The 22,422-nt window shown below is 41.3% G+C and overlaps 1 protein-coding gene across 1 annotated transcript in view; it reads right to left on the bottom strand.

Annotated features, from left to right (window-relative positions):
* DCLK2 (doublecortin-like kinase 2) overlaps positions 1–22,422 on the bottom strand; it is a 141,318-nt gene that overhangs the window by 41,271 nt on the left and 77,625 nt on the right. Inside the window, exons 4-7 of the mRNA XM_014543855.1 lie at positions 17,090–17,192; positions 14,073–14,171; positions 12,901–12,951; positions 7,712–7,806 (exon numbers count right to left, since the gene is read on the bottom strand). Of these exons, the coding sequence (XP_014399341.1) occupies positions 7,712–7,806; positions 12,901–12,951; positions 14,073–14,171; positions 17,090–17,192 (348 nt within the window). The remainder of the gene's footprint in view (positions 1–7,711; positions 7,807–12,900; positions 12,952–14,072; positions 14,172–17,089; positions 17,193–22,422) is intronic.

The raw sequence follows: 22,422 nt of genomic DNA, 5'->3' as shown, positions 1-22,422 counted from the left end.
ACAATTAATCTGAATCAGCACCTAGGGGTTGGTAACATTCAAAGTATTCTTATCTGTAGCCATACCTTAGACGTGGATTCATTTAGAAAAATTAATGGCTCTTGAGACTTGTGATTGGTTAATAGTGGTGAGCAGTGATAAACAGAAACCCCTAACTGTGCAGGTATAGGCTGAAGACAACAACCAGCTCAACAGTCTAAGAACGGGCTATGTGGAAGCAGCTGACTTGTGCCTTTCTGTTCCCTGAGAATCACTCGCTGCCGTTATCAGTTGACTGACTACATGGCCTCCCTTCCCAAACCAGCACAGAATCTCAGCACATTCCTACAAGTGAGCTTCACGCAAAGTGTTGGCTGAGTAGATTCTGAACAACAGACAGATGGTAGGGCCATGTCTGCCAGCTTTCACTGAGAGGTACCATCCATGCCTAGGATGCCAAGGTGGTGGGCGAGGTGCCCGTATCTTCGGTTTCAGCTATGGAGGCTACCAGTGGTGCACACCGGCACAGGCCAGTTCACTACAATGAACTCTAAGTCTTAACTCGTAACTCTGTCCAATTATCTCTAATCCACTGGCCAGAAGCATTTTCTTGGTACCATCACTTCCATGAATAAGGGGGCATTTAAGATGAACGCAGGTGGCTTATATTCAAATAAAGTTTCCACAATGGATCCTATCTGTACACTGATGTGCTTCACAAACTCCCCCTCCATTCCCACAAAGGGGTGGTGCAGCCTCGTTGGGTCATTTACCCACCAAATGCCTCTATTTACTGAGCAGCTTCAATGTGCAAATCACTGTCCTCAACCTGAGTCTGAGACTCATTAAGGTGATTTATTTTGGGAGGGCACTGAAGTCTTCAAAACTGCTCAGTCTCTCTTTTGTTTTTGGATTCTGTCAATAAAATCAATTACATTCAAAGATGAAGTTACCACCCAACCTTTCTGGGGCAATAAAAAGGATCTAAAAGGAGTCAGTCTCTTAGTACCGAATATTCTTAACCGGCTTGAAATACCAAAGAAAAGCCAAAGCTCCCGGGAGAAGCACAAGCATCCAAGGTCAGCAGCTACTGGGGATTTACATTTCACAGCTTCGAAAAGAAGTTTTGAAGGTCAGAAGGTCAAAGAGTTACATTTAGCTCTGCCAATCAGTGTGAGATACTACCAGCCCTTTCATCACACCTCACAAATCTGGAAAATCTTTCACCACCAGCAGGCCCAGGAGACATCATCAGATAAAATATCAGCACACCAGACAGTTTATAACCTCAAGATGTTGGATAACTGTTCCAAATGTACTTTTTTTTTTTTGTTTCTTCTTTCAACCAACAAGAATGCTCACAGTAGACAGCCTCTGGGCATACACCTCAGCCTCAAATGTGAGACATTTTCTTCTTCAGTGTCCGCAGATGTGCCCCGGGTTCTGAAACCTGAAGTTACTACAGCCTTGAAAGTCTTAAATTGGGATGCGGATGATGAATTAAATTTCAGGGAAATGCTTTCTTCATCCATCTGGCAGCTGATGACACATTTAGTACTCTTTATTGCCTCTCTGTCCCACAGAACATGCTGTGATTTAAGCATAATAAATATTCCCTGGGGGGGAGGGGTGATCAGCTAGATGGAAGGGACTCTGAGGAACTGGGCAGAAGAAACAGGAGGTCATGGCTGAGGTCGAGGGGAAGACAGAGGGTCAGGAAGATGGGGATGAAGAGAAGAAAATGTCAGTGGAGGTGAGATTCTAGGAGCTGAAGGGGAGAGAAGGGAATGGGTAAGGTGTGATGGCTTTAGAGAACAAAAGGACTGGGAGGAGAATAAAGCAATAACAATGACGGGGAGAGAGAGTTGTATGGCCCTCCCAAAAGACAGTGTACAGAAAGCCATGGAGGGGGCAGGGTCAGCCTAAGAAAGAAACTTTGAGTGGCTTGATACAGAGATGAAAGCAGAGAGAAGGGGTGTGGTTGCCAACCTCCAACATGGTTCCCATGGGCCTCGCCTCCTGGCGTTCATGCCCTTGTGTCGTCTCCTCCCAGGCTGAACTAGCTGATGAGTGTGACTACGAGGCTATGAAGGAAATGGTGTCTGCCTTCCAAGGCGAGGTCATAGAAAGAAGAGCTTCTGCATGGACTCTCTGATCTCTGGGGAAACCCAGCTGCCCCGCTCTGAGAGACTCAGGCCAGTTATGGAGAGGCTCCAACATCAGAGAACGGAGGCCTCCTGCCGAGAGCCAGCAGCATCTTGACACCACAAGAGTGAGTCACCTTGGAAGGGGGTCCTTCATCCCCAACCAAGCCTTTAGGTGACTATAGCCCTGGTGCTCATCTTGACTACAACCTCATCAAAATTTTTAAGCCAGAACCAGCCAGTGAAGCTGCTCCTGAATTCCTGACCCACAAAAACTGTGTGATAAAAAAAAAAAAAATCATCTTTTATTGTTGTTTTAAGCTGCTAAGTTTTGGGATAACTTTACAGCTAATAGAATTCTCTATAGATTACTAATAGGATGGAATATGGAGAGAGGGCAGGAAAGATAGAGTTGGGAGGGAAAGTCATCATAGAAAGTGGTAATAAAGCAGAAGTGGTAATAAGATCTGGAGTCTGACTTGTCTCACTTTCGCTTTTCTTCTCCTACCCTACACTGCATGTCCATTTCTTTGTGTAAGTGAAACTCCCCTCAAGAGAAAACTGAACCTGGAAAAACCCCAAGAAAGGACAAAGCTATTCAGAGGCTTTTTCTATATTTAACCAATTAATCTCAACCCTGGGCTGCAGGTCCTATTCCCCTTTTTATAATGAAGGGTGATGTGACTTGCCCAAGGTCACAGAGATAAGTGACTAGCCAAGCAAAACCAATCCCAGGCATTCTGGACAGTTTTAATTATAAAGGAGCCATCACGCTCTCTCTCGATATGGGCCCAGAACAACTTGGCATGAACTGGACTTACTGCAAAGGCCTTTGGGCTCCCCGTCTGCCTGATGGCAGCACTGTGTGGAGGTGGCTCGTGTCTGGCCTGCAGAATGCCTCCTCTCCAGGTGACTATCACCATGAGTGGCATCGCCCTTCAAGAAAGCCCGAGTCCCTAAGTCCACACAAAAGCAAAGCCAAATTCTAATACCTAGGGCCTTGGTTCTGGGGAAGAGGCCCAATGAGGACTTGCCAGGTGGCCCTAGCAGCTCATCTAGTGAACATTCGGTCTGACCACGTTGTTTCCAATCACGTTCAACAGACTGGTCTTGCTTTCTCAGGGTGTCCTTGGAGGCTAGTAATGGTTATGAGCATGAGCTCTGCTTTCCAATCCCAGCTCTGCCACCCCACTCCTCACAACAGGGATTTCATCGCAGGCCCACCATGTAACGTTAGCTCAGATCCATGCACCCATGCGTTTTCTGGGCCTGGACTACACTGTTTCCAAACTATGCCAAGCTTGACAATACCCAGCTCCAAAGAAAGCCAATAACCCTAACCTACTGTGAGCTTTGGCATTTTACTAAAACCTTATAGGGTCAGGAGGAAGTGCTGGGCACACAGTATAGACAGACCATTTCACTTGAAAAGAGCTCTCATTAGATACCTCTTAGGAAATCCCCACCCCGCCAAGTCTCCCAGGAAAAGTTATCAAAAGGAGTTCTCGATCTTTCCACCTCCCTTCATCCAGCCTCCCCTCCACCCCAGGATTGTCCCTCCCTTTCCCCACCCTCCCCTCCTCGTTCCTTTCCTAATCTCTCAACCCTTTTTCATTCAGAGCATTTGTGCAGAACTAAACCCAGGAACTCAGCAAGCAACCCAGGCAGCACTCTTCCTCCTAAAAGACTGGCACGGCATAGCTCCTCCGTAATAATCACACAGGCTTCTCCCTGGGGTGCCTGTGTTGGAGTCCTTGATGCAGACCCACCAGTGATGGGGGGAACCAGAGGTTAGGGACACAGACCCTGACAGGGTCAGAGATCCCACTGGCCACTGGGATCTTGAGCGAATCACATCTCTGAACCTCGGTTTCTCCAACTATAAAACGAACACTACATTCATTAAAGATCCGTGACCACTTCCAGGTTTCACATTCAATGGTTTGCGGTCACTATCTTGCAAAACCAAAAAATTATAACCGAAGTATAATTCACACTCAGTGGTCCTAAAGTCTCTCAGAACCTTGAATAACTCAGTCACCATGTTATTTTTTAAGCTCCCATCCTGCAAAAACTTTCTACAATTTGAAGAAAGCTTTGCTTCCGCTGCAGACTCTGCTGCAGACTCTGTCCAGCCCGCAGTGAGCGTGGAGGTTTTATGGATGCAGACGCCATCCCCTCAGGGAGCACTGAGAAAACACTGAGTGCTTTTGTGGAGGGAGGGCTGCTTTTGCGTCTCTCATCCTTTTCAATGGGCAAACAGAAATGCCACTGACACGGTGGTCAGAGATTAGACATTACACGGTCACTCGACTTTCACTTTCAGTTCTTCCAGTGTTCCCGCCAAAGCACCAAATCGATTCCCAGAAATTGGCACAAAGGGGGGATAAATTGTGGCAGAACATCAAACTCTGCTTGCTTGGGACTTGTTTGCTTAATTCCCTACGAAGTAAAATCCAGATAGTAAAACATATAAATAAAATCTGCCCAAAGCTGTGTCCTAGCAGATTGAGAGACATGAGCATCGACGCCTGCACACGCCGTCCCGGCTGAGCTTGCTTTGTCAATGCTCCGATTCTCTGGAAAAAGGTTATCTATCCCCAAAGCCATAAAGCTTCTAACGAGGATAAATAGTGGTAAAAAGTTTCAGCCCATGAAAAACAGTCCTCCGTTGTCTGACCTCCCCTCTTAATTGACCTTAATGGGCGATTTTAAATGAAGGGGGAAGAAAAAGCATGGCACTAACACATGGTAATTATCTGTAATTCTCCATTGGTAATGTTGCTGAATGGGGAGAATAATGCAAATGTGGACAGATGCTGACTAGAGCTGTACAAAGACATTGAAATTAGGGTTATTTTGTACAGTAAGTAACATATGACTAACTTGTAGCTTTTCCAGGGCAGATTTTCATCCCTGGAAATGACAATATGCACCACAGATTGCTGGGAAGGGTAATGAGATGAATTTCCCATGAGGCACAACCTGTGGGAACGGGCAGGGGTGGAGATGTTTAACATTGTGTCCTAAAAGCTGATCAGTATGGCAGGGACTCGTTTAGCTGCTAATATTTGATGTAAAATTTGGCGATTCTACATCAGCTTTAAAGTGAGATGAGAAATAGACTCCCCAGCCTCCTAGATAGGTTTTCTGGCAACTTAAAAAAAAAAAAAAAGACTATAATCCTACATTTTTAGAGGTACTTTAAAATCAAGCGTTCTTATTTTACAGATGAGAGAAAGAAAAACCCAGAGGTTTCACAGCTGTTAGCAAAGACCACAGGGCTCAGGTGTGGTGGAGGAGGGGTTGGGTGAAGGGGCCTGGGGAGACCTCTGCTCTCTGCCTTACTGATAATTTCATTTTACCCCCAGGAATCAACATTTCCCTTTATTCTTCTTGACATCAGTAAGTAACCTTTCAGAATTTACTGTGTGCCCCAAAGGGACCTGTGAGTTAAGGTTACTATAATAATTAAGACAAACTTAGCATAGTGAGATTAATCATCTAATGCCTCAGCAATGATACAAATCATCACATTTTTAAAATTTCACGAATCTTCAGTCCAGAAATGTGAGTGGGATTTGTACTCATGTGTGAGGGAGTGATGTGCACTCTGAGCACCAAGCAGCACCTACTGACCCAGGAGCATCAACCGAAAAGGACAGTGTTGGGTTCAGAGTTGAAGATGGACCAGGAAGAAAGATGGGAGCCCAAGTTACCAATGGGTAACATAAAAGGGGAAAATGACCACGACCCTTGGTAAACGGGGACTGATGTATCAGCCTTAGGTCAAGGATCCTAGCCCTGCCTGGAACAACGGTCCGGTGGAAAATCCCAATGACTTTGCACAGGCTCACCACACAGCTCATGTTGGGTTTGCAATATTGGGTAAACAATTACCAGCACTAGGAGCCATGTGCTTTTGCTTCAACAAATGATAAGACAACTGAAACTAGAAAAAAGGTGAATCAACTTGTATTTATTTTTATTTTAGTTCTCTTGAAAGTTACTCAAATTAAAAACAGTGCACCTTTGATCTATTCTGGTGGAAAATAAGTTGGGAAAGAAAAGCTAAAAATACTTAAATTATAGCGAACTTTAATTTACATGATGTCTTTTGGCATTGACGGTTCGGAACCCCATTGGAATCCGACTGTGAACTGACCTATGCCAAGTCAGCGCTTCAGAAAATGCCTGGTGGTTATAAATACAAGGAGCGCCCAGCACACAGCGGTAGGTGAGCGCTAGGGACTTCCAATCCCAAACTTACTACTGGCCACAGTCCAAATCCTGCCAATCAACAGAAGTAAGGAGACACAAAAACAGTCTGTGTTTTTCCGGCCAAAATTTCTTTTTATTTCAGGCACTTAAATGAGAACCATGCAAGTTCACTCTGGGGTAGACACAACATTCTTAGGGCAGGATGAGCAAACTTCAGAGTCGGATGGAGAATGAAACCCTTTGAGAAGTGGGGGAACCACAGAACTCACAGCACTGAAGGGGGCAGGATGCCCCGCTTGGCAGGTTCTCATTCCTCATTCACTCAAAGGGGGGGGGGGGGTACGGTGTTTCACCAGGTAATTTACTAATGAAAAACATTTTTCATCATCCTTAAAGAAAAACACTCAGATGATACTAACCGATTTTGGAGAATGTATTCCTCATGGGGATATTTCCACTGTTAAACCCAACACGCCAGGAGCATGAAAGTTAATGTACACATTCATATATACAAGGATGGCACTCTATGTATTTAGGTAATTCTCAGAGTACATTCCTGTAAAGACAATCTGACTGTTTCTACAGAAGGAAACTGTCCATGTTTAACCTCAACAATTTATTGCTACTTTACCAGGAATATTTTTCTCTTGTAAATTTAAATTATTGAGAGCTACTAAGTCAAATTAAGCTTGTTGAAATTTTTCAAATTTGCTTTTACTCATCATTTTTCTCCCTATTAGATAAAATGCCTATGAAACCAACTGGTAATCATGTTAACTTACTGTTTATATAAGGACATCACATTCAAAACTTAAGATTTATTTCTAAGTTCTTCACCAAAATGAATATATTGTTTTTGTGTAACTGCTTGCATATATAAGTAGTTATAAATGCAAGGCCAAACTATGTTAGCAATATTAACATTGTGTCCTAAAAGCTGATCAGTGTGGCAGGGACTCGTTTAGCTGCTAGTATTTAATATATTTAATATTAAAGTCGTGATTCAAAATGAGATTTTAAGAAGAATCTTTGAGTTCTCCAAGGCTTCACCATTACCAGTCCTTTCGCTAATAACAGGAAAACTACCACTGATAGTATTTTACCATGTTATATTCAATCCTAACCACAACCTTCTATTCCCATTTTAGACAAGTGAACAGCTCAGCTCAGAAGAGTTAACCAAGTTGGCCAACATTACAAAATGAAAGCGGATACAGGATCCAAAGCCATGTCTTTTTGGCTCCAAATCCCGACCTCTTTCCTTCTCGAGTTGTGACTGCACCCAAACCCCCGATCAAATGAAACTACTAAACTATGCAACTCAAAATGGCAAGTCATACAGACATGCCACACAGGCTATTTCATACCTTTAATCCTCTGAGACTTCCTGGGCTAGTTGGAGAGGAACTGGAGGATTTCGTAGATTTAGGGGTGGAGAGCTGGCTGCTGGGAGTTCCATTAACTGACAGGAGACACAAAGGTGAGAGAGGTCATTGAAAACTCCAGACAACCAGACCGTGTCCAAACACTAAGCACATGCATGAAGCTCCCATTCATTTAAAGCTCAAAGCAGATGGCAAATCAGCAAAAAGCAAACGCAATGCATCGTACTGTATTGCAGACAAAGTATTAGACAAATAAGGAGTGGAGCTAGGATTATTTTTAATAATAGCTTTCCAACGGTGACATAGACAAAGATATAGAACATTATGGAACTAGAGATGAGACTTGAGAACTTGTCCATATATCCTGCCTACCAGCAAGGGTAGGGATGAATGACTGTTATCTTTGCAATGGTTTCCTATGAAGATTGTCTCATAACCCCCAATATCTGCTATCTTGATATATATATATCAGCCTGAATAACCAAGACTTTCTATGGCTCTCCCAAATCAGTTCCACCATAATCCAAACACATTTTCTAATTGCATTATTAATGGAGAAAGAAAATTAATGGTCATTTTCCTTGTAACATCTACTTATTTGTTTGAAGGCCATACAAAAACATTCTTCAACTTTCTTTTTATCTAGACTAGTTATTTCTAATTCATTTTCTTTTCTTCGCAGATTAACTTCCCCATCATTTAGCAAATTTGATGTTTAGGTTTTTTTTTTATACACCCTCCTCCAAACTTCCACATACTTCTCAGGCTTAAAGTTCAATTCAGAGCCTACGCTTGGAAGAGTGCGGCCACTGCTGCCACAGGGGAAGGCAGGTCGCAGAGTCTACACTACAGAATGCTCGCTACACAGTTCCACATGACTCATGCTTATTCCTAATTGATTCCCCTGGATCTATGTCTGCTGTAATTTCACAGCTGGTAGTTAACATCAAATATTGGTGTAATTTTTTTTCTTTTCTAAGGAGTACTTATAACCCCTTTTATCATGAATCTTTGATGCTTTTGCCCAATGTAGATCAAAACGGCCATTCATCTCTATGGAAAGCAAAGCAAAGTGCATCTCCTTTTCTTTTTTTAACATGAGAAAGCAGACACCTATTATTTTAAATGATGCTAATAAGTATAAAAAGCAAAATGCAGTCATAAAGGTCCTGACTAGGTGATTTAAAAAGGTGAACACCAGCGCTAGCTGATTTGGCTCAGTGGATAGAGTGTCGGCCTGAAGACAGAAGGGTCTCGGGTTCAATTCCTGTCAAGGGCACATGCCTGGGTTGTGGGCTCTATCCCCAGTAGGGGGCATGAAGGAGGCAGCCAATCAATGATTTTTTCACATCACTGATGTCTCTTTCTCCCTCTCCTTCTCCCTTCCTCTCTAAATCAATAAAATATATATTTACAAAAAAAACAACCAATCAGATATAACAAACACAATAAAAAAAAAAAAGATGAGCATGAGTCCTTGCGTGGAGGTAGAAGTCCTGGGTCTGGTATTTGGGATTAGATAAATCCTGTCCACAGGGGTTGATAGGGACCCATAAAGTCATGTTTGCTTATGTATGGCTCATTTTAACAATTCAGTGAAGACCTGGCTGGGTGGCTCAGTTGGTTGGAGGGTCATCCCGTACACTGAAGGGTTGAGGGTTTGATCCCCAGTCAGGGCACATAACTAGGTTGTGGGTTCAATCTCTAGTTGGGGTCTATACAGTAGGCAACCAATCAATATTTCTCTCTCACATAGATGACTGTCTGACTCTGTCTCTTTCTCGCTGTCTCTCTCTCTTTCTGAATCTCTTCTCCTCTCTCCCATCCCCTCTCTCTAAAAGTCAATGAACATGTCCTCTGGTGAGGATTAAAAAAAAATTCAGTGAAAATGAAAAATTGTTCTATTTACTTTTGAATTACCAAACTTTAACTTTTTTCTAATTTAAAACTACTCAAAATAATTATCAGTTATCTACATTTTCTTAATAAATGTATGTGGGTATATAGAGTGCAAGTACAAAACAAGTAACTATCCAATTAATTAAAAACTTTTAAGAGTATTTACCAGCCCTGATTTTTTGCCAATTAAGTTAAATTTCAATTAATGTTATATCTTTTTAAAATTCTCTTTAAAGGGAACTGGTGGCAGGAATTCATATAAAATAGAGATGATTAAAGACAACGAACTAGTCAAGTTGCTGTGAGCCTAGATCTTTTTTCCTACATACCACACAGCAATCTGTATCGGCCACCAGTTCCTACTCAGTAAGTGCTGTTAGCTCTCAGTAATATTCAGACACCACACTAATATCAAAGCTTTCCTTGGAATGGAGATAGAAAAGGGACTAAAGGAGAAAAAATAAATTCCTGCCAATGGTGATCTGTGTAGCAGACCAATCTCCCTAACAGTACACCCCCGGCCTAAACAGGGTTTCTTAACGAAACTCACTGCCAGGGTTTAACTGCTGTCAGTACCGACATGTCCACATTTCCCCCCAAATAACTCTCATCCTAAAGAGACACTGTCACATGAAGCCTCTAAATTCCCGATAGCATTTGGAAGGTTCTAAACATGTTCTCTAATGAGCAGTCCTTAGTATCATTTACTTGCACATCTGTCCAGTCTTTGGGAGGGGAAGTGGGACGTTGGGCAGGGCTCCACGGTGCCTTCTCCCTGACACTGCCGCCGCCCACTGGGAGGTGCGCATTGTGATGCTCCCACACCTTCATTATGCCCCTGATTCTCTCCCAAAGTGAGGTTTCTATCCGCCCCTCCCTCAACTTCAGGTAAGAAATAAACTTGGGGACTTTACTGCTTGCTTGTTTTCTCTGAATACTTTCAAAAATATTGGTCAATTATGAAAGCATCACAAGCTAGAAACCTAAAGGGAGAATTATGAAGGCTCCAATTATGTTAACTATTACCCACTTATGTTTTCCAGATTAATTTCTATGTGCTTCTTACACATTATTTTGCTATTACAATAAATTGGAGTTTGGATGAGGAATGCAGTCAACCACAACACTCATGGGAATATTTCTGTCCCAAGATTGAAAAAGTACAATATTATTTTTAAAAAGTCACTAGCTCTGTTTGAAATTCCAAGTAGTCCCCTGGAGTTTTTTAAATAGTTAAGAGGTAGGCCACAGTTGAAGCAGCCTATAAAAGCAAGTTATACTTCTGGGTACTGTGGCTTTTAATAATACAAAACTCTTTCCTTGCTGGAAGTGGGGAAGAGAACACAATATTAGTAAATACAGACCTATTTGTTGGTCAGTTTATTTTGTTCATGAGATTCCACATATAAGTAAGATCATGTGATGATTTTTCTTTCTCTGACTGACTGGCTTATTTCACGTAACATAATAATCTCCAGGTCCAGCACTGTGACATTTTTTTGAGTTAATAAAGCTATTGTAATAACCATAACTTGCATATCTTTCTCCATACGAACAACTGTAAACCTACTTTTGCCTATCCCCACTTAGCAACTTTCTTCAGAATCACAGTGAAGTCCCAGCAACTAACTGGGGTCTCAGTTTTCTAGAACTGCATTGTGTGGTGAGGTTGATCTCTTAGAAAGAAGCTGCTTGCTCTCTGAAAGGTTATTTTAAAATCTCACACCTGCCCTGCCGGCGTGGCTCAGTGGCTGAGCGTCGAACTATAAACCAGGAGGTCATGGTTCGATTCCACAGTCAGGGCACATGCTTGGGTTGCAGGCTTGATCCCCAGTGTGGGGCGTGCAGAAGGCCGCCCATCAATGATTCTCTCTCATCATTGATGTTTCTCTCTTTCTCTCCCCTCTCTCTTCCTCTCTGAGATCAATAAAAATGTATTTAAAAAAAAAATCTCACACCTTTTACTTATGTAAGATCTATTCTATTAACCCAAATCCAAACATGGACTCAGTTAAAAATTTGGGGTACTGGAATGCGATGATTTGTGAATCAATTACTAAGCATTCCAAATTCAATTCAATGTAAAAAGATGTATGCATTTATTAGACTACTAGAGGCCTGGTGCATGGATTCATGCACCTGTGGGGTCCCTCGGCCTGGCCTGCACCCTTTTGCAATCCAGGACCCTATCAGTGCAAGATTGGGGCCAGGAAGGGCTCCAGGGTGTATCTGGCCCGTCTCACCCAGTCCCAATTGGGGCTGATGGGGCTGGCCAGTTGGGAAGGGGTCACAGGAGGTTGGCTGGCTGGGGAGGGATCGAGGGAGGGTTCCAGGGTGTGTCCGGCCCGTCTCGCTCAGTCCCGATCGGCCAAACCCGAGCAGCAAGCTAACCTACTGGTTGGATCATCTGCCCCCTGGTGGTCAGTGTGTATCATAGCTACTGTCAATCGGTCGACTGGTCAAATGGTCGACCGGGTGTTTAGGCTTCTATATATATAGATGTTATGAAGCAGTTGGTCTGAAAGACAAATGTGGCTATGAATCATGCTTTCAGTTCAGAATGTTAATTTCCCTCTTTCGACCTCAGGGAGACAAAATTGGAATCATCATAATACCTGATTCTTGAAACACTCACCCCACTTTTATTTGTTATTTTACTAAAGGATAAGCACCTGTAACCCTATCACTAAACGAAAGCTAAGAACCTGACAAAAATCTACATCTTCCATAAGATAAGCTCAGTTCAGTGCATTTATGCAAATTTCCTACTATGTTAGCTTTCCCAGTGTGAGATACTTACAGAAAGCATCGTATAAGCTTAACAGCAGAAAGGTGCCTTCAGTTAAAAATACTCATATTTGTCTACACTTTTTAGAAGAGAAAGAAAGCATTGAGCCTATTAAGCTCAAGGTAGGCATGAAGGTGACAATAGAATAGCACAATTGTGTCTGTGGCCATTTTCACATTACCAACAAACTTTAGTCTTTTTCAATAGAATATTTTCCAAATTTGACTAGCAACTAGCTCCTCCATCGCTTAGGACTGTGACTACACACAGACAGGCACTTGGCGACCTTCTGACAACGACCGGTTCTCCTGTAGGTAAGGGAGGCTGAAGCGCCCTCCGTACTGTGAAGCATTGCGTACTGCACAGAGGCACACTGGGACCAGCCAGATACAGTCATGGAAATGGAGCAAAGGAAACAGAAATGTGGCAAACAACAACAACAGAAACTCAGCTGAGTGACAAAGCCATACTAACCATGGCTCACCTGGGGATTTGGCTGTAGAGTAGGCACTGGAGTAGGGGCCACCCCTCTTTACTGTGCACATTCAGTATACACAGAGGAGGAGGAGGAGACAGTAAGGAGAGCGGTTATTCAGCAGGTTTAAACTTGCACACAAACAGAAGGGTGAACCAACCTAGCCCAGAGGAAGTGGGGTGGGTGCTGAAGGGGGAAGCAGTGAACAGGAAAATGGCCCCCAAACGCAGTATTTTATAGAAAGTTGGATGCTTGAGACAGTTGTTGATTCTACTTTCACATGTTCTAGATTGCCACATGAAATCATGGTTTTTCACAAGCCTTTCCCAAGGGTGGGGAATGTCCGGCCCATGGGACGCATAAGGCCCAATAAATCATTTTTTCCTGGCCCTGCCAAGGCATTAGGGGTGAATTAATTAAAATGTTTGACCAAATATAGCAGGCTAATTTTTAAGTTTATAATTTTATATGGCCTGAGAATTACATTATAAAGATCCAAATGGCCCTTGGCAGAAAAAAAGATTCCCTGCCCCTGGTAATATCAGCTAAGTTATTCATGATTATACTATAAACAAAGCTTGTAGGATTGATACATCAAGAAGTTTATGGATGTTTTTATATTTTTTAAATGCCAAAAGGCTCAAAATGATGACAAATCTATAGGCATAGGGCCCGAGAGAAGCTGAAGTACAGTTAAGTCTGACTCTTAAGTAAGTAAAGCACTTCTTTCCAAGAAGAATCGCGGCTACTATTAAATTGCTTGATGAAGGAAAAGCCTGTGGAAACCTATCGAGTAAATACATTGTTATGCTAGATGTGTGTATGTGTAAGGTTTAAATTGGCAAGAGAAGAAAATGTCCACAACCATATAGCACAACATTTAAAATGCAAATATGGTCAAATGTGAAACTTCTACATACATATCAAGGAGAAGAATTGAGCTAATAAGATTGTTCTAAAAAAATGTGTCAGAACAAAACAAGCCAGTTTCTTAGACAACTTACTACAACTTTGAGAAACAGACTTCGACTTTTGGTTTTAAAAATCATGTCATCTACGTGCTGTTCTGGAACCTGGCTGCATACAAGCAGTGGAAAGACCAAGGATTCATAATCATTGAAGAAAACAAAAGGAGAGTGAGATGCTGCTCCTGTGGCCATCATTCCTCTCCCATTCACTACCTGAGGCTGGTGACTTGCTGCGACGAGAGGGCCCAGGGCTCTTGGATCCAGAGTACTTAGCCGAGGAGCGAGAATACGATGACTTCAAGACACGGCATTCTAGAAAGGAAGCAAAGTGCATTAAATAGATCTGGTGTTAATACTAATCCGAGGAAGGTCACATGGGAAAGCAGTTGCCTGCCTGGAACCATTACCTGATCATTTTTTTATTACCATCCGAAAAGTACACCTTGAGGCTACACATCTGTAACATCACCTCATTATTCCAGATGGACACAGACAGCCCAGTGTCCTAACTTGATACACACACAAATCCTAATCTAAACATGTGCAACGGTGTTTAGACCGCAGCATGGACAGGCAGAAGCTACACTATTATTATTTTTTCCAAATCTTGAACATATGTTGAAAGGGTATGCAGAACCCTAATTTATGAACCCCTTCCTGTCCCATCTTTCTAATGAGCACGAAACTGGAGGAAACTAACTTTAAACAGTAACTTTGGTCTTCCCATAAATAGCCAAATAACGTGTAAGGTATTAGAGCTAAAGTAAGCAGTTCTAATTGGAATAATTAAGAACATGGCTTTTACATTCATGGCAGATTTTGGATGAAGCATGGATTTGACTTGGGCAACTAGGGGACTTTGGTTAGACTCTAAACCTCATTTTTTCCCCCTTGAAATGGCATAAAAATAAAATCTGCATCACAGGATTGTTCTAAGGATTAAATTAGATAACATACTGTCTGTAATTTACATTAAAATATTTCAATTTATGTAAGATGATTGAAATGTGGGTTAGCTTTAATGGATACCCCAGGGGCAATAAATTAACATGTGAAATACACTAATCAGGCAAATACACACCAGGGGACAATGGGTAGCATTTGAAAGATTCCAATCAAAACCTCGCAGGGAGGGGGCTGTAGCAATTTCAGCTCAGTTAATCAGCATTATGGATGTTACTCAGTATTCCACCATCGAAGGGAGTGGTGTGTGAATGAGTTTGAAACATCTTAAAGGCACTGCCACTCTTATGAGCAGGATATCTAAACCTACAGAGCTAGTATGAGAAGCTCAGAATTACAGCCCAGGATTAGGAATCTGAGTCCTGCTTCCAGCTCTGAGGGTTGTGTTACTTGACTAACACTAAGTTAACTGATGTTAATGCAAGACTTTGTCAGGAATCTAAAAGGACTAACAGTTGGGACTTCATCAATATTACAACCCAAGTTAAATGACTGACTTTGAAAAAAACGTTGCCTCCTAATAAGTGTACTGTGGGAGAATTAGGTCTGAGACCTGCTTTCATTGAAAAATTTTGTGACCAGATGGTGGTGGTATAATAACAACATGAACAACGGCATAGCACATGCTATGTAACCAAGTACCCTTCTAATTGCTTTATATGTGGACTCATTTAATCCTCACAGAATCTTGTGAAAAGGCCACTGTTATCATCCCTAGTGTGCAGAAGATTCAGGAATTAGCCATTGAGAGGGAAGCTATCAGTAGCTTCCACTTCTCTCTAATGAGTCTATCTGTAGCTGAAACTACCAATGATCCAACTAGCTTAGGAGTTTACAGCATACATGTCAATGGAGTACAACGCCGGCACGTATACAGCAAGTGCTCAATACATGTTTCGTTATTGTTGTTTTTGCTGTTACCCAAATTAACTTTGTAATCTAGAGCATAGCATTGAGTTTCAGTGTCTCTACTTGCAAAATGACCAAGATGGACATCAAAGAAGTACTGGGAAATGAAATTATGCTAACATCAAGAAAGATGTAAAATACAGATGACATGTAAATGCATATTTTGTGCAACCTTAATCATTCCTGAGAATCAGGGAGAACGTTACATGGGTCATAGGAAAGGACATCACCTGCAATTCTTTAAGGACTTGGCAGTCATATTATCAGTTTAAAGCAGGGCCAGTCCAAGAGACTATGTAAGACAGTACAGAAACACTCAAAGAAGTTTGGCAGCAGTGAAAGATACAACAGGAAAACAAAGAGGACATCAAAGAACCCCAAGCACAAGGTAGATAAATTACCCCAAAGCAACTGTGAAGGGGGAGGACGAGGCAGAGGGGATTACATAGGAAGTTTGGTTCTACAGAATGGACCATCCTGAATTTTTAAAAGTCAATGGATCGTCGTATTTATTTGGTAATATGTTTCTCTAATTCTGGACTGTCAGAATCACTACAAATGAAGGAGTCCCCCTGAGTCTAATTTTTGAAAAACTTCCCTCATTCATGAACTTAAAGAGTGAGATTGTATTTCTAATAACCCTCTCCTCCGTGAAATGTTATGCCTGTATGATTTTACCTTGTTACAGATGAAATTGATTTCACTGGTGGAAATAATCACTATTACTGTAATAGGTTTAAATTTAAAGCAATATTTCCAGAAACTATAACATTGGAAATAACCAAGGTTATTGATAATTGAAAACTCCATCTATTGGCTAAAATAAAAAGAAAAGAACTATCCTACCCCATCAATGAAAATTGCATTATTTCCCTACATATATAAACAATACATGTCACTGCTTTTCTAAAGTTACAAACAAAACAGTAAGGTAAAAATCATTAACAACAACTTAGTAGTTATTATTTTTTGTATCTCTTTATGGACACTGGAAATGTACAACTAACTGTTTCAAGTTCAACACTTTCCATACAATTAAGGTAGCACAACTAGCCTCCATTCTGAAAGAGGGCAGGAAATTAATTTCTAAGGCAAAACAATGCAGTAAAGAGATAGAACAAAATTGCTAAAAATGAAAATTACTTAACTATTGACTTGGGGTTAGTTGTGTGTGTTTTGTTTTCACAACTAGGTAAAGACTTTGATTTTATTCTCTACTTCCATTAATTCAAAGATAGTGCTGCCAATGCCATCTTTCTTCAAAGATGGGCTAAGGACCACTTAACATGCCCCAAGCACAGTACTACATCCCAAACCCCTGTTTCAGGGTTACAGAGGTGGTCCAGGAACTGCCTTACCGCTGTGATCCAGGACAAAGTCATCTTGGGCATAACGGAATTTTTCAGGTCCACATGCAATAAAAACATCATCATCACCAAAAAAGTCTTGCAGGCAAGTAACCTAGAAAAAAAAATCACATCCAAGAAACAAATTAGAAATGTTAGAAGTGAAATAAAAAGTCAGCAAAATTAAATACATTTTTTTAGGTGGGACATGCTTTATTATGAACAAAGCAGCCCAAATTAAATACATTTTTATGCCTCACTTATAATATTGAGTGGGAATGAAAAGCTGTTTGGTATCACATTTCGAAGAATTTTGCTCTTCACAAGGTGCTTTCAGAGTGTCTCCTGACCTCAGAACACCAGAATGAGGTGGTCACAGCCAGTACCAATATTCCTGTCTACCCATGAGGTCAAGGAGGCACACACAAGGTAGAGCGATGTTTTCCAGGTTTCTGATTAATGGGCGGCAAAGCTGGGGTGGATGGGGTCTCTGCTTTTTGTTTAGTCTCTTTACTACCTACCCTTCCTCACTCTCCCAGCAGCTCCGCCTCCCAGCCTGGCACCCTGGCCATGACTCTCTGTATTTGGGTATTTGGGGGATTCATGTATGAAAACTGCTTGGAAAGGTACAGGATTCCCCCTTTATCTGCAGGGGGTGGGGTGGAGGAGGGGTACGGGGGAGGGGTACGTTTCAAGACCCTTCAGTGGATGCCTGAAACCTTGGATTGTAGTACCAAACTCTATACATACACACCCTTTCAGTTAAAGGAAGCGCTATGCCTTCTCTTTGGCATATCTAAATTGGCAGCATCACTACCTTCATGCCTTGGGGTCATGATTAAGTAAAACGAGGGTGACTTGAACACAGCACTGTGATACCAGGACATTAAGGGGTTCCTAAATCCCAGTATTCACTGTTCCCCTAGTTTCAGTCATCACTGTTCTCACAGGTGTGGAAAGAAAGATTACAATGTTATGTTCTGTCTCAAAGGTACCAGGGCGACCACACACCACTGCAGGGCTTCCTTCATTGACAAGACAATGCTCCTTCTTAGGGCACCCAGGAGGGACCCGCTAGACCTCTCCCCCCTCCCCCCTCCCCCCACTCTTGACTTTGCCATTTCTCCTGCATCATTACTTCCGCCTCAGCCACATCAACACTACCTTGTGTTCCCTATCTGCACAGTGCTGGTGTTTCTTTTTTTGTGAAACAGCTTTATTGAGACATAATTCACGTACCATACAATTTGCTCATTTAAAGTATACAACGTGCTGGTTTTAGTATTCAGAGTTCTGCAACCATCAGCACAACCTATTAGAGTATTTTCATCACCTAAAAAGCAATCCCATGTCCATTAACAGTCACTCTCCAGGCCTCCCTCTCCTCATCCCTAGGCACCCATAAAATCCTTTCTGTCTATGGATTTGCCTACTTCGGACATTGAAACCATATGAAACCATATAACATATGGCATTTTGCAACCGGTTTCTTTTGCATAGCGTGTTTACAAGGTTGGAGCACATATCAGTACTTCATTCCTTTCAATGGCTGAATGAATAAATACTCGGTTACATGTATATACAGCATTGTGTTTATCCAGTCCTGTTTATGGATGACATTTGGGTCACGTCTACCTCAGTGCTGGCTCTTGCCACTGTATTTCTGCTCCTGCTGATTCTCAGCCAGAGTTGCCTTTCTGACCACCCTTTAGTGCCATGACCTCCAGATGGGCACATATACTTCCTGGTCATCATTTCCTAGGCTCTAGGAGAGTGCTAGCTTTGCTGAATGCTCAATACATTTTTGTTGATGGAACTGTGGCTTGGTATGGAGTTGTTCCTATTGGAATTGAGTTCACAGACACAGAATAACTTCTCTGGGGTGGGTAGTGCCACAGATGCTATCTACTTTGCCATCTCCACCACCATGTAATGCAGTTATTTATTTCCTGTGGTTGAATTTCACACGTATATGGGACTACATGTTTCATTGTTGCTAGCAGTGCCCCAATCTCAGTTGATAATTTTTAAAGTGAAAACATCTAATAAAATGCCCAGGGTGTAATGTAAGTTAAGATAACTCTCTCTCCCTAATGGGAGCCACATTAATTTAGTGCTGTATATGCATTCTAACTTTGATCAAGTACCAGCTATATGCCAGGCATAAACAGAAGACAAGAAGCACACAGTCTAGTCATGGAGATGGACAAGAAAATTAATAATTACAGTGCAAAATGTTACACTAGGAGGATGCTGTAATAGAACATTTGCTATGAAATATGGAAGTACAAAGAATAAATAACAATGAAAATAGCATCCCATAAAATAAAATATTCAATAGCTAAGACTAGGAGGGTAGGGGAGGCCAGGGGAAGGTCAATGGGGGAAAAAAGGAGACATATGTACTACTATTTGTAATACTTTAAACAAGAAAATAAAATTTTAAAAAAATAGCTAAGACTATTTCATATGTTTGGACACTCAAATAATTCTATCTTAAAACATATGTCTTATTCTTTAACTCTGGTGGTCTGTTTGTTCCTTTTATCATAAAATTTTTAAAAACCGAGATGTAACCTTGAGTTAGGGGCCATGTCACTACATCTGACTCGGAAAAAAAAAATAGCATTACCATGAATGATATCTCAAAGCCATTTTTAACAAGGGTAGGAAAAGGGTATCAGTTTAGAAGACCTCCTGTTTGCTTTTAATTTCTTCTTCAATGCAAGAAGCTCTTCAGGGATAACGGGTGCTATGTGGCTTATAAGAGAAAGCTACACAAATGAGGGGAAAGTAATATTTCTGCTAAGGTACAAAATTAAAGCAATCAGCAGTATCTAATGGGAGACGTCCAACTGAGAAATAATGTATCTATGGGAGCATATCTAAGCTCTCCAAATGAATGTGGGCCGTTTAAAAACAGTAATTTTTCGGTCCTTCAGTAGACAGATTAATTAGGTCAAGGGGAATAGGTGGCAGCCATAATTTCAGTGCTAGTTCTAAACAGATTGCCACAACCACTTTTCTTTTTCTTTCCCTATTTGGTCTCTATTAAAGGATATCGAGATGGATACAGAGACTTAAAATACTATGCACATACTAGGAGCATAGAAAATCCTCCCCTCAAAATAAAAAAGGTGGAAGACACAGGATTGCCATCTTCCCTGCACATTGCATTGTGAACCAGAGGAGGTCTCCATTTCCCGAGCCATTGGCGCTCTTTGGAAAGCGTGTTCTTTCTTTCCCTTTCCAGAGTTACAAAGGAGAGGATGGGAAAGCAGGTTAGCTTTCTCTAAGAGCTCTTCTTCCTACAAAATTCTGAAGTCTATTTTTGTTTCTAAGGAAAGCTTACATATTTATATTTTTGGAGACTTCTTTTGGAAAAGTGGAGTGCACGCTTCTGGAGAGGGAAGAAAAGGAACACTATTTTAAGTAGGTAAACAGTATTGTCCACTTGGGACTTATTTCTGTTCAAGTTCAGTCAAAAAAAATCTTCATTCCCTCCACATCCAGGTGTTCCTTCAAAGCTCTGTAATTTGTCCAACATAGACATTACCATTGAGGTAATGGTCTGGTTTTGTGTCCAGATGTGTCAGCGGAGCTGCATACATACAGGATCCTTGTCTAGCTCATCACTATAATTCTAGCAGAGTACATGGCACCTAACATGCAGGCTTTGTTAAATACATTTCTGTTGAAATAAAAAAATGCTTTGAGTCCCTCTTCCTGTAGGGCAGCGGTTCTCAACCTGTGGGTCGCGACCCCTTTGGGGGTCGAATGACCCTTTCACAGGGGTCGCCTAAGACCAGGGGTGGGCAAACTTTTTGACTCGAGGGCCACAATGGGTTCTTAAACTGGACCGGAGGGCCGGAACAAAAGCATGGATGGAGTGTTTGTGTGAACTAATATAAATTCAAAGTAAACATCATTACATAAAAGGGTACGGTCTTTTTTTTTTTTTAGTTTTATTCATTTCAAACGGGCCGGATTCGGCCCGCGGGCCGTAGTTTGCCCACGGCTGCCTAAGACCATCGGAAAACACATATATAATTACATATTGTTTTTGTGATTAATCACTATGCTTTAATTATGTTCAATTTGTAACAATGAAATTGGGGGTCACCACAACATGAGGAACTGTATTAAAGGGTCGCGGCATTAGGAAGTTTGAGAACCACTGCTCTAGGGAACCCTCTCTAGAGGGGACATCTACACTCTTTCTGTGAATTCCTGTCAACCCATGCAAGGCAGTCCTTGTTATAGGACGTAGGATGTTGGCTTTCTAAGCCAAGGTAATCTATAAGCTCCTTGAACACACCAGTCACATCCCATAGCTCCTTAAAGAAGTTATTCCGCAAATAGTTGATCAAATTTCGGCTCTAGAGTAACTTTCTAAAAACTCATCTTAGATGACGTAAGCTCTAATTGAGGAATTAAATGTCTTTCATCATTATTTCAGGGTGATTTGAGAAAAAGATACTTGTGAAATCTACTACTACAACCATTCAATAGAGGGGATTCAAAGCAAAGTAAGTTGCTATTCAACCTTCCATTTGTTGGAATTCAGAGACCTGAGGTTGTATTTAATAACGAGCTCCTGAGGTACTTTCCAAGCGTATTTGGTTTAACAGTCCAAGATCTGATAAAAATGCAAAAGAAACATCATTGGATCTCAGTGAGAGACTAGCTTAAACTGGCATCAACTTATCTAAATATAGTCAGGGTCAAAATCTTAGCACCCTTGAAATGTCTAGCTCATAGAACAAGGACCACATTTTGTAGAAAAAAAAATAATGTTAATAATGGGTATCAGGAGTATAAAATGCATCTTGGAAATTTTTAATAGATTTTCTTTCATTTTAACTGTGTGTGTGTGTGTGTGTGTGTGTGTGTGTGTGTGTGACAGAGAGAGAGAGAGAGAGAGAGAGAGAGAGAGAAAGAGAGAGATGAAAGTCCATACCTCCCATTGAAATTAAATGCTTTCATCATTCAGCTTTAAAGGGCTGTGGCTACTGAAGAGTAATTAAACAAACAAAAAAAATTTTCTAGCTCACTTCTAAAGAGGATTTGAAGGAGCTCAGAAAAGAAGTCTAGTAAGTGGCTTATATTTGAAATTAAAATTATTACATAAGCTTTTAATGGAACTGCATTAATATCCTTATTGTTTCTTCCTAAGAATGGTCACGTTACAAGTCATAAATTGTCAAAAGGGAACTGCACTTAATTTTGAACTCCTCCCAAAGGCTTCTCTACCATACATAATTTTTTCCATCATGCAAACAAATAGAAATACAGCGTTTAAAGATGTAAAGAAAATCCAAATGACAATTTTAACATACAATAAA

The sequence above is a fragment of the Myotis brandtii genome, unplaced genomic scaffold (genome assembly GCF_000412655.1).
Source record: "Myotis brandtii unplaced genomic scaffold, ASM41265v1 scaffold34, whole genome shotgun sequence".
Lineage (NCBI taxonomy): Eukaryota > Metazoa > Chordata > Mammalia > Chiroptera > Vespertilionidae > Myotis > Myotis brandtii.
The sequence above is the reverse complement of the archived record's forward strand: the minus strand, read 5'-3'. Positions and strand labels throughout refer to the sequence as shown.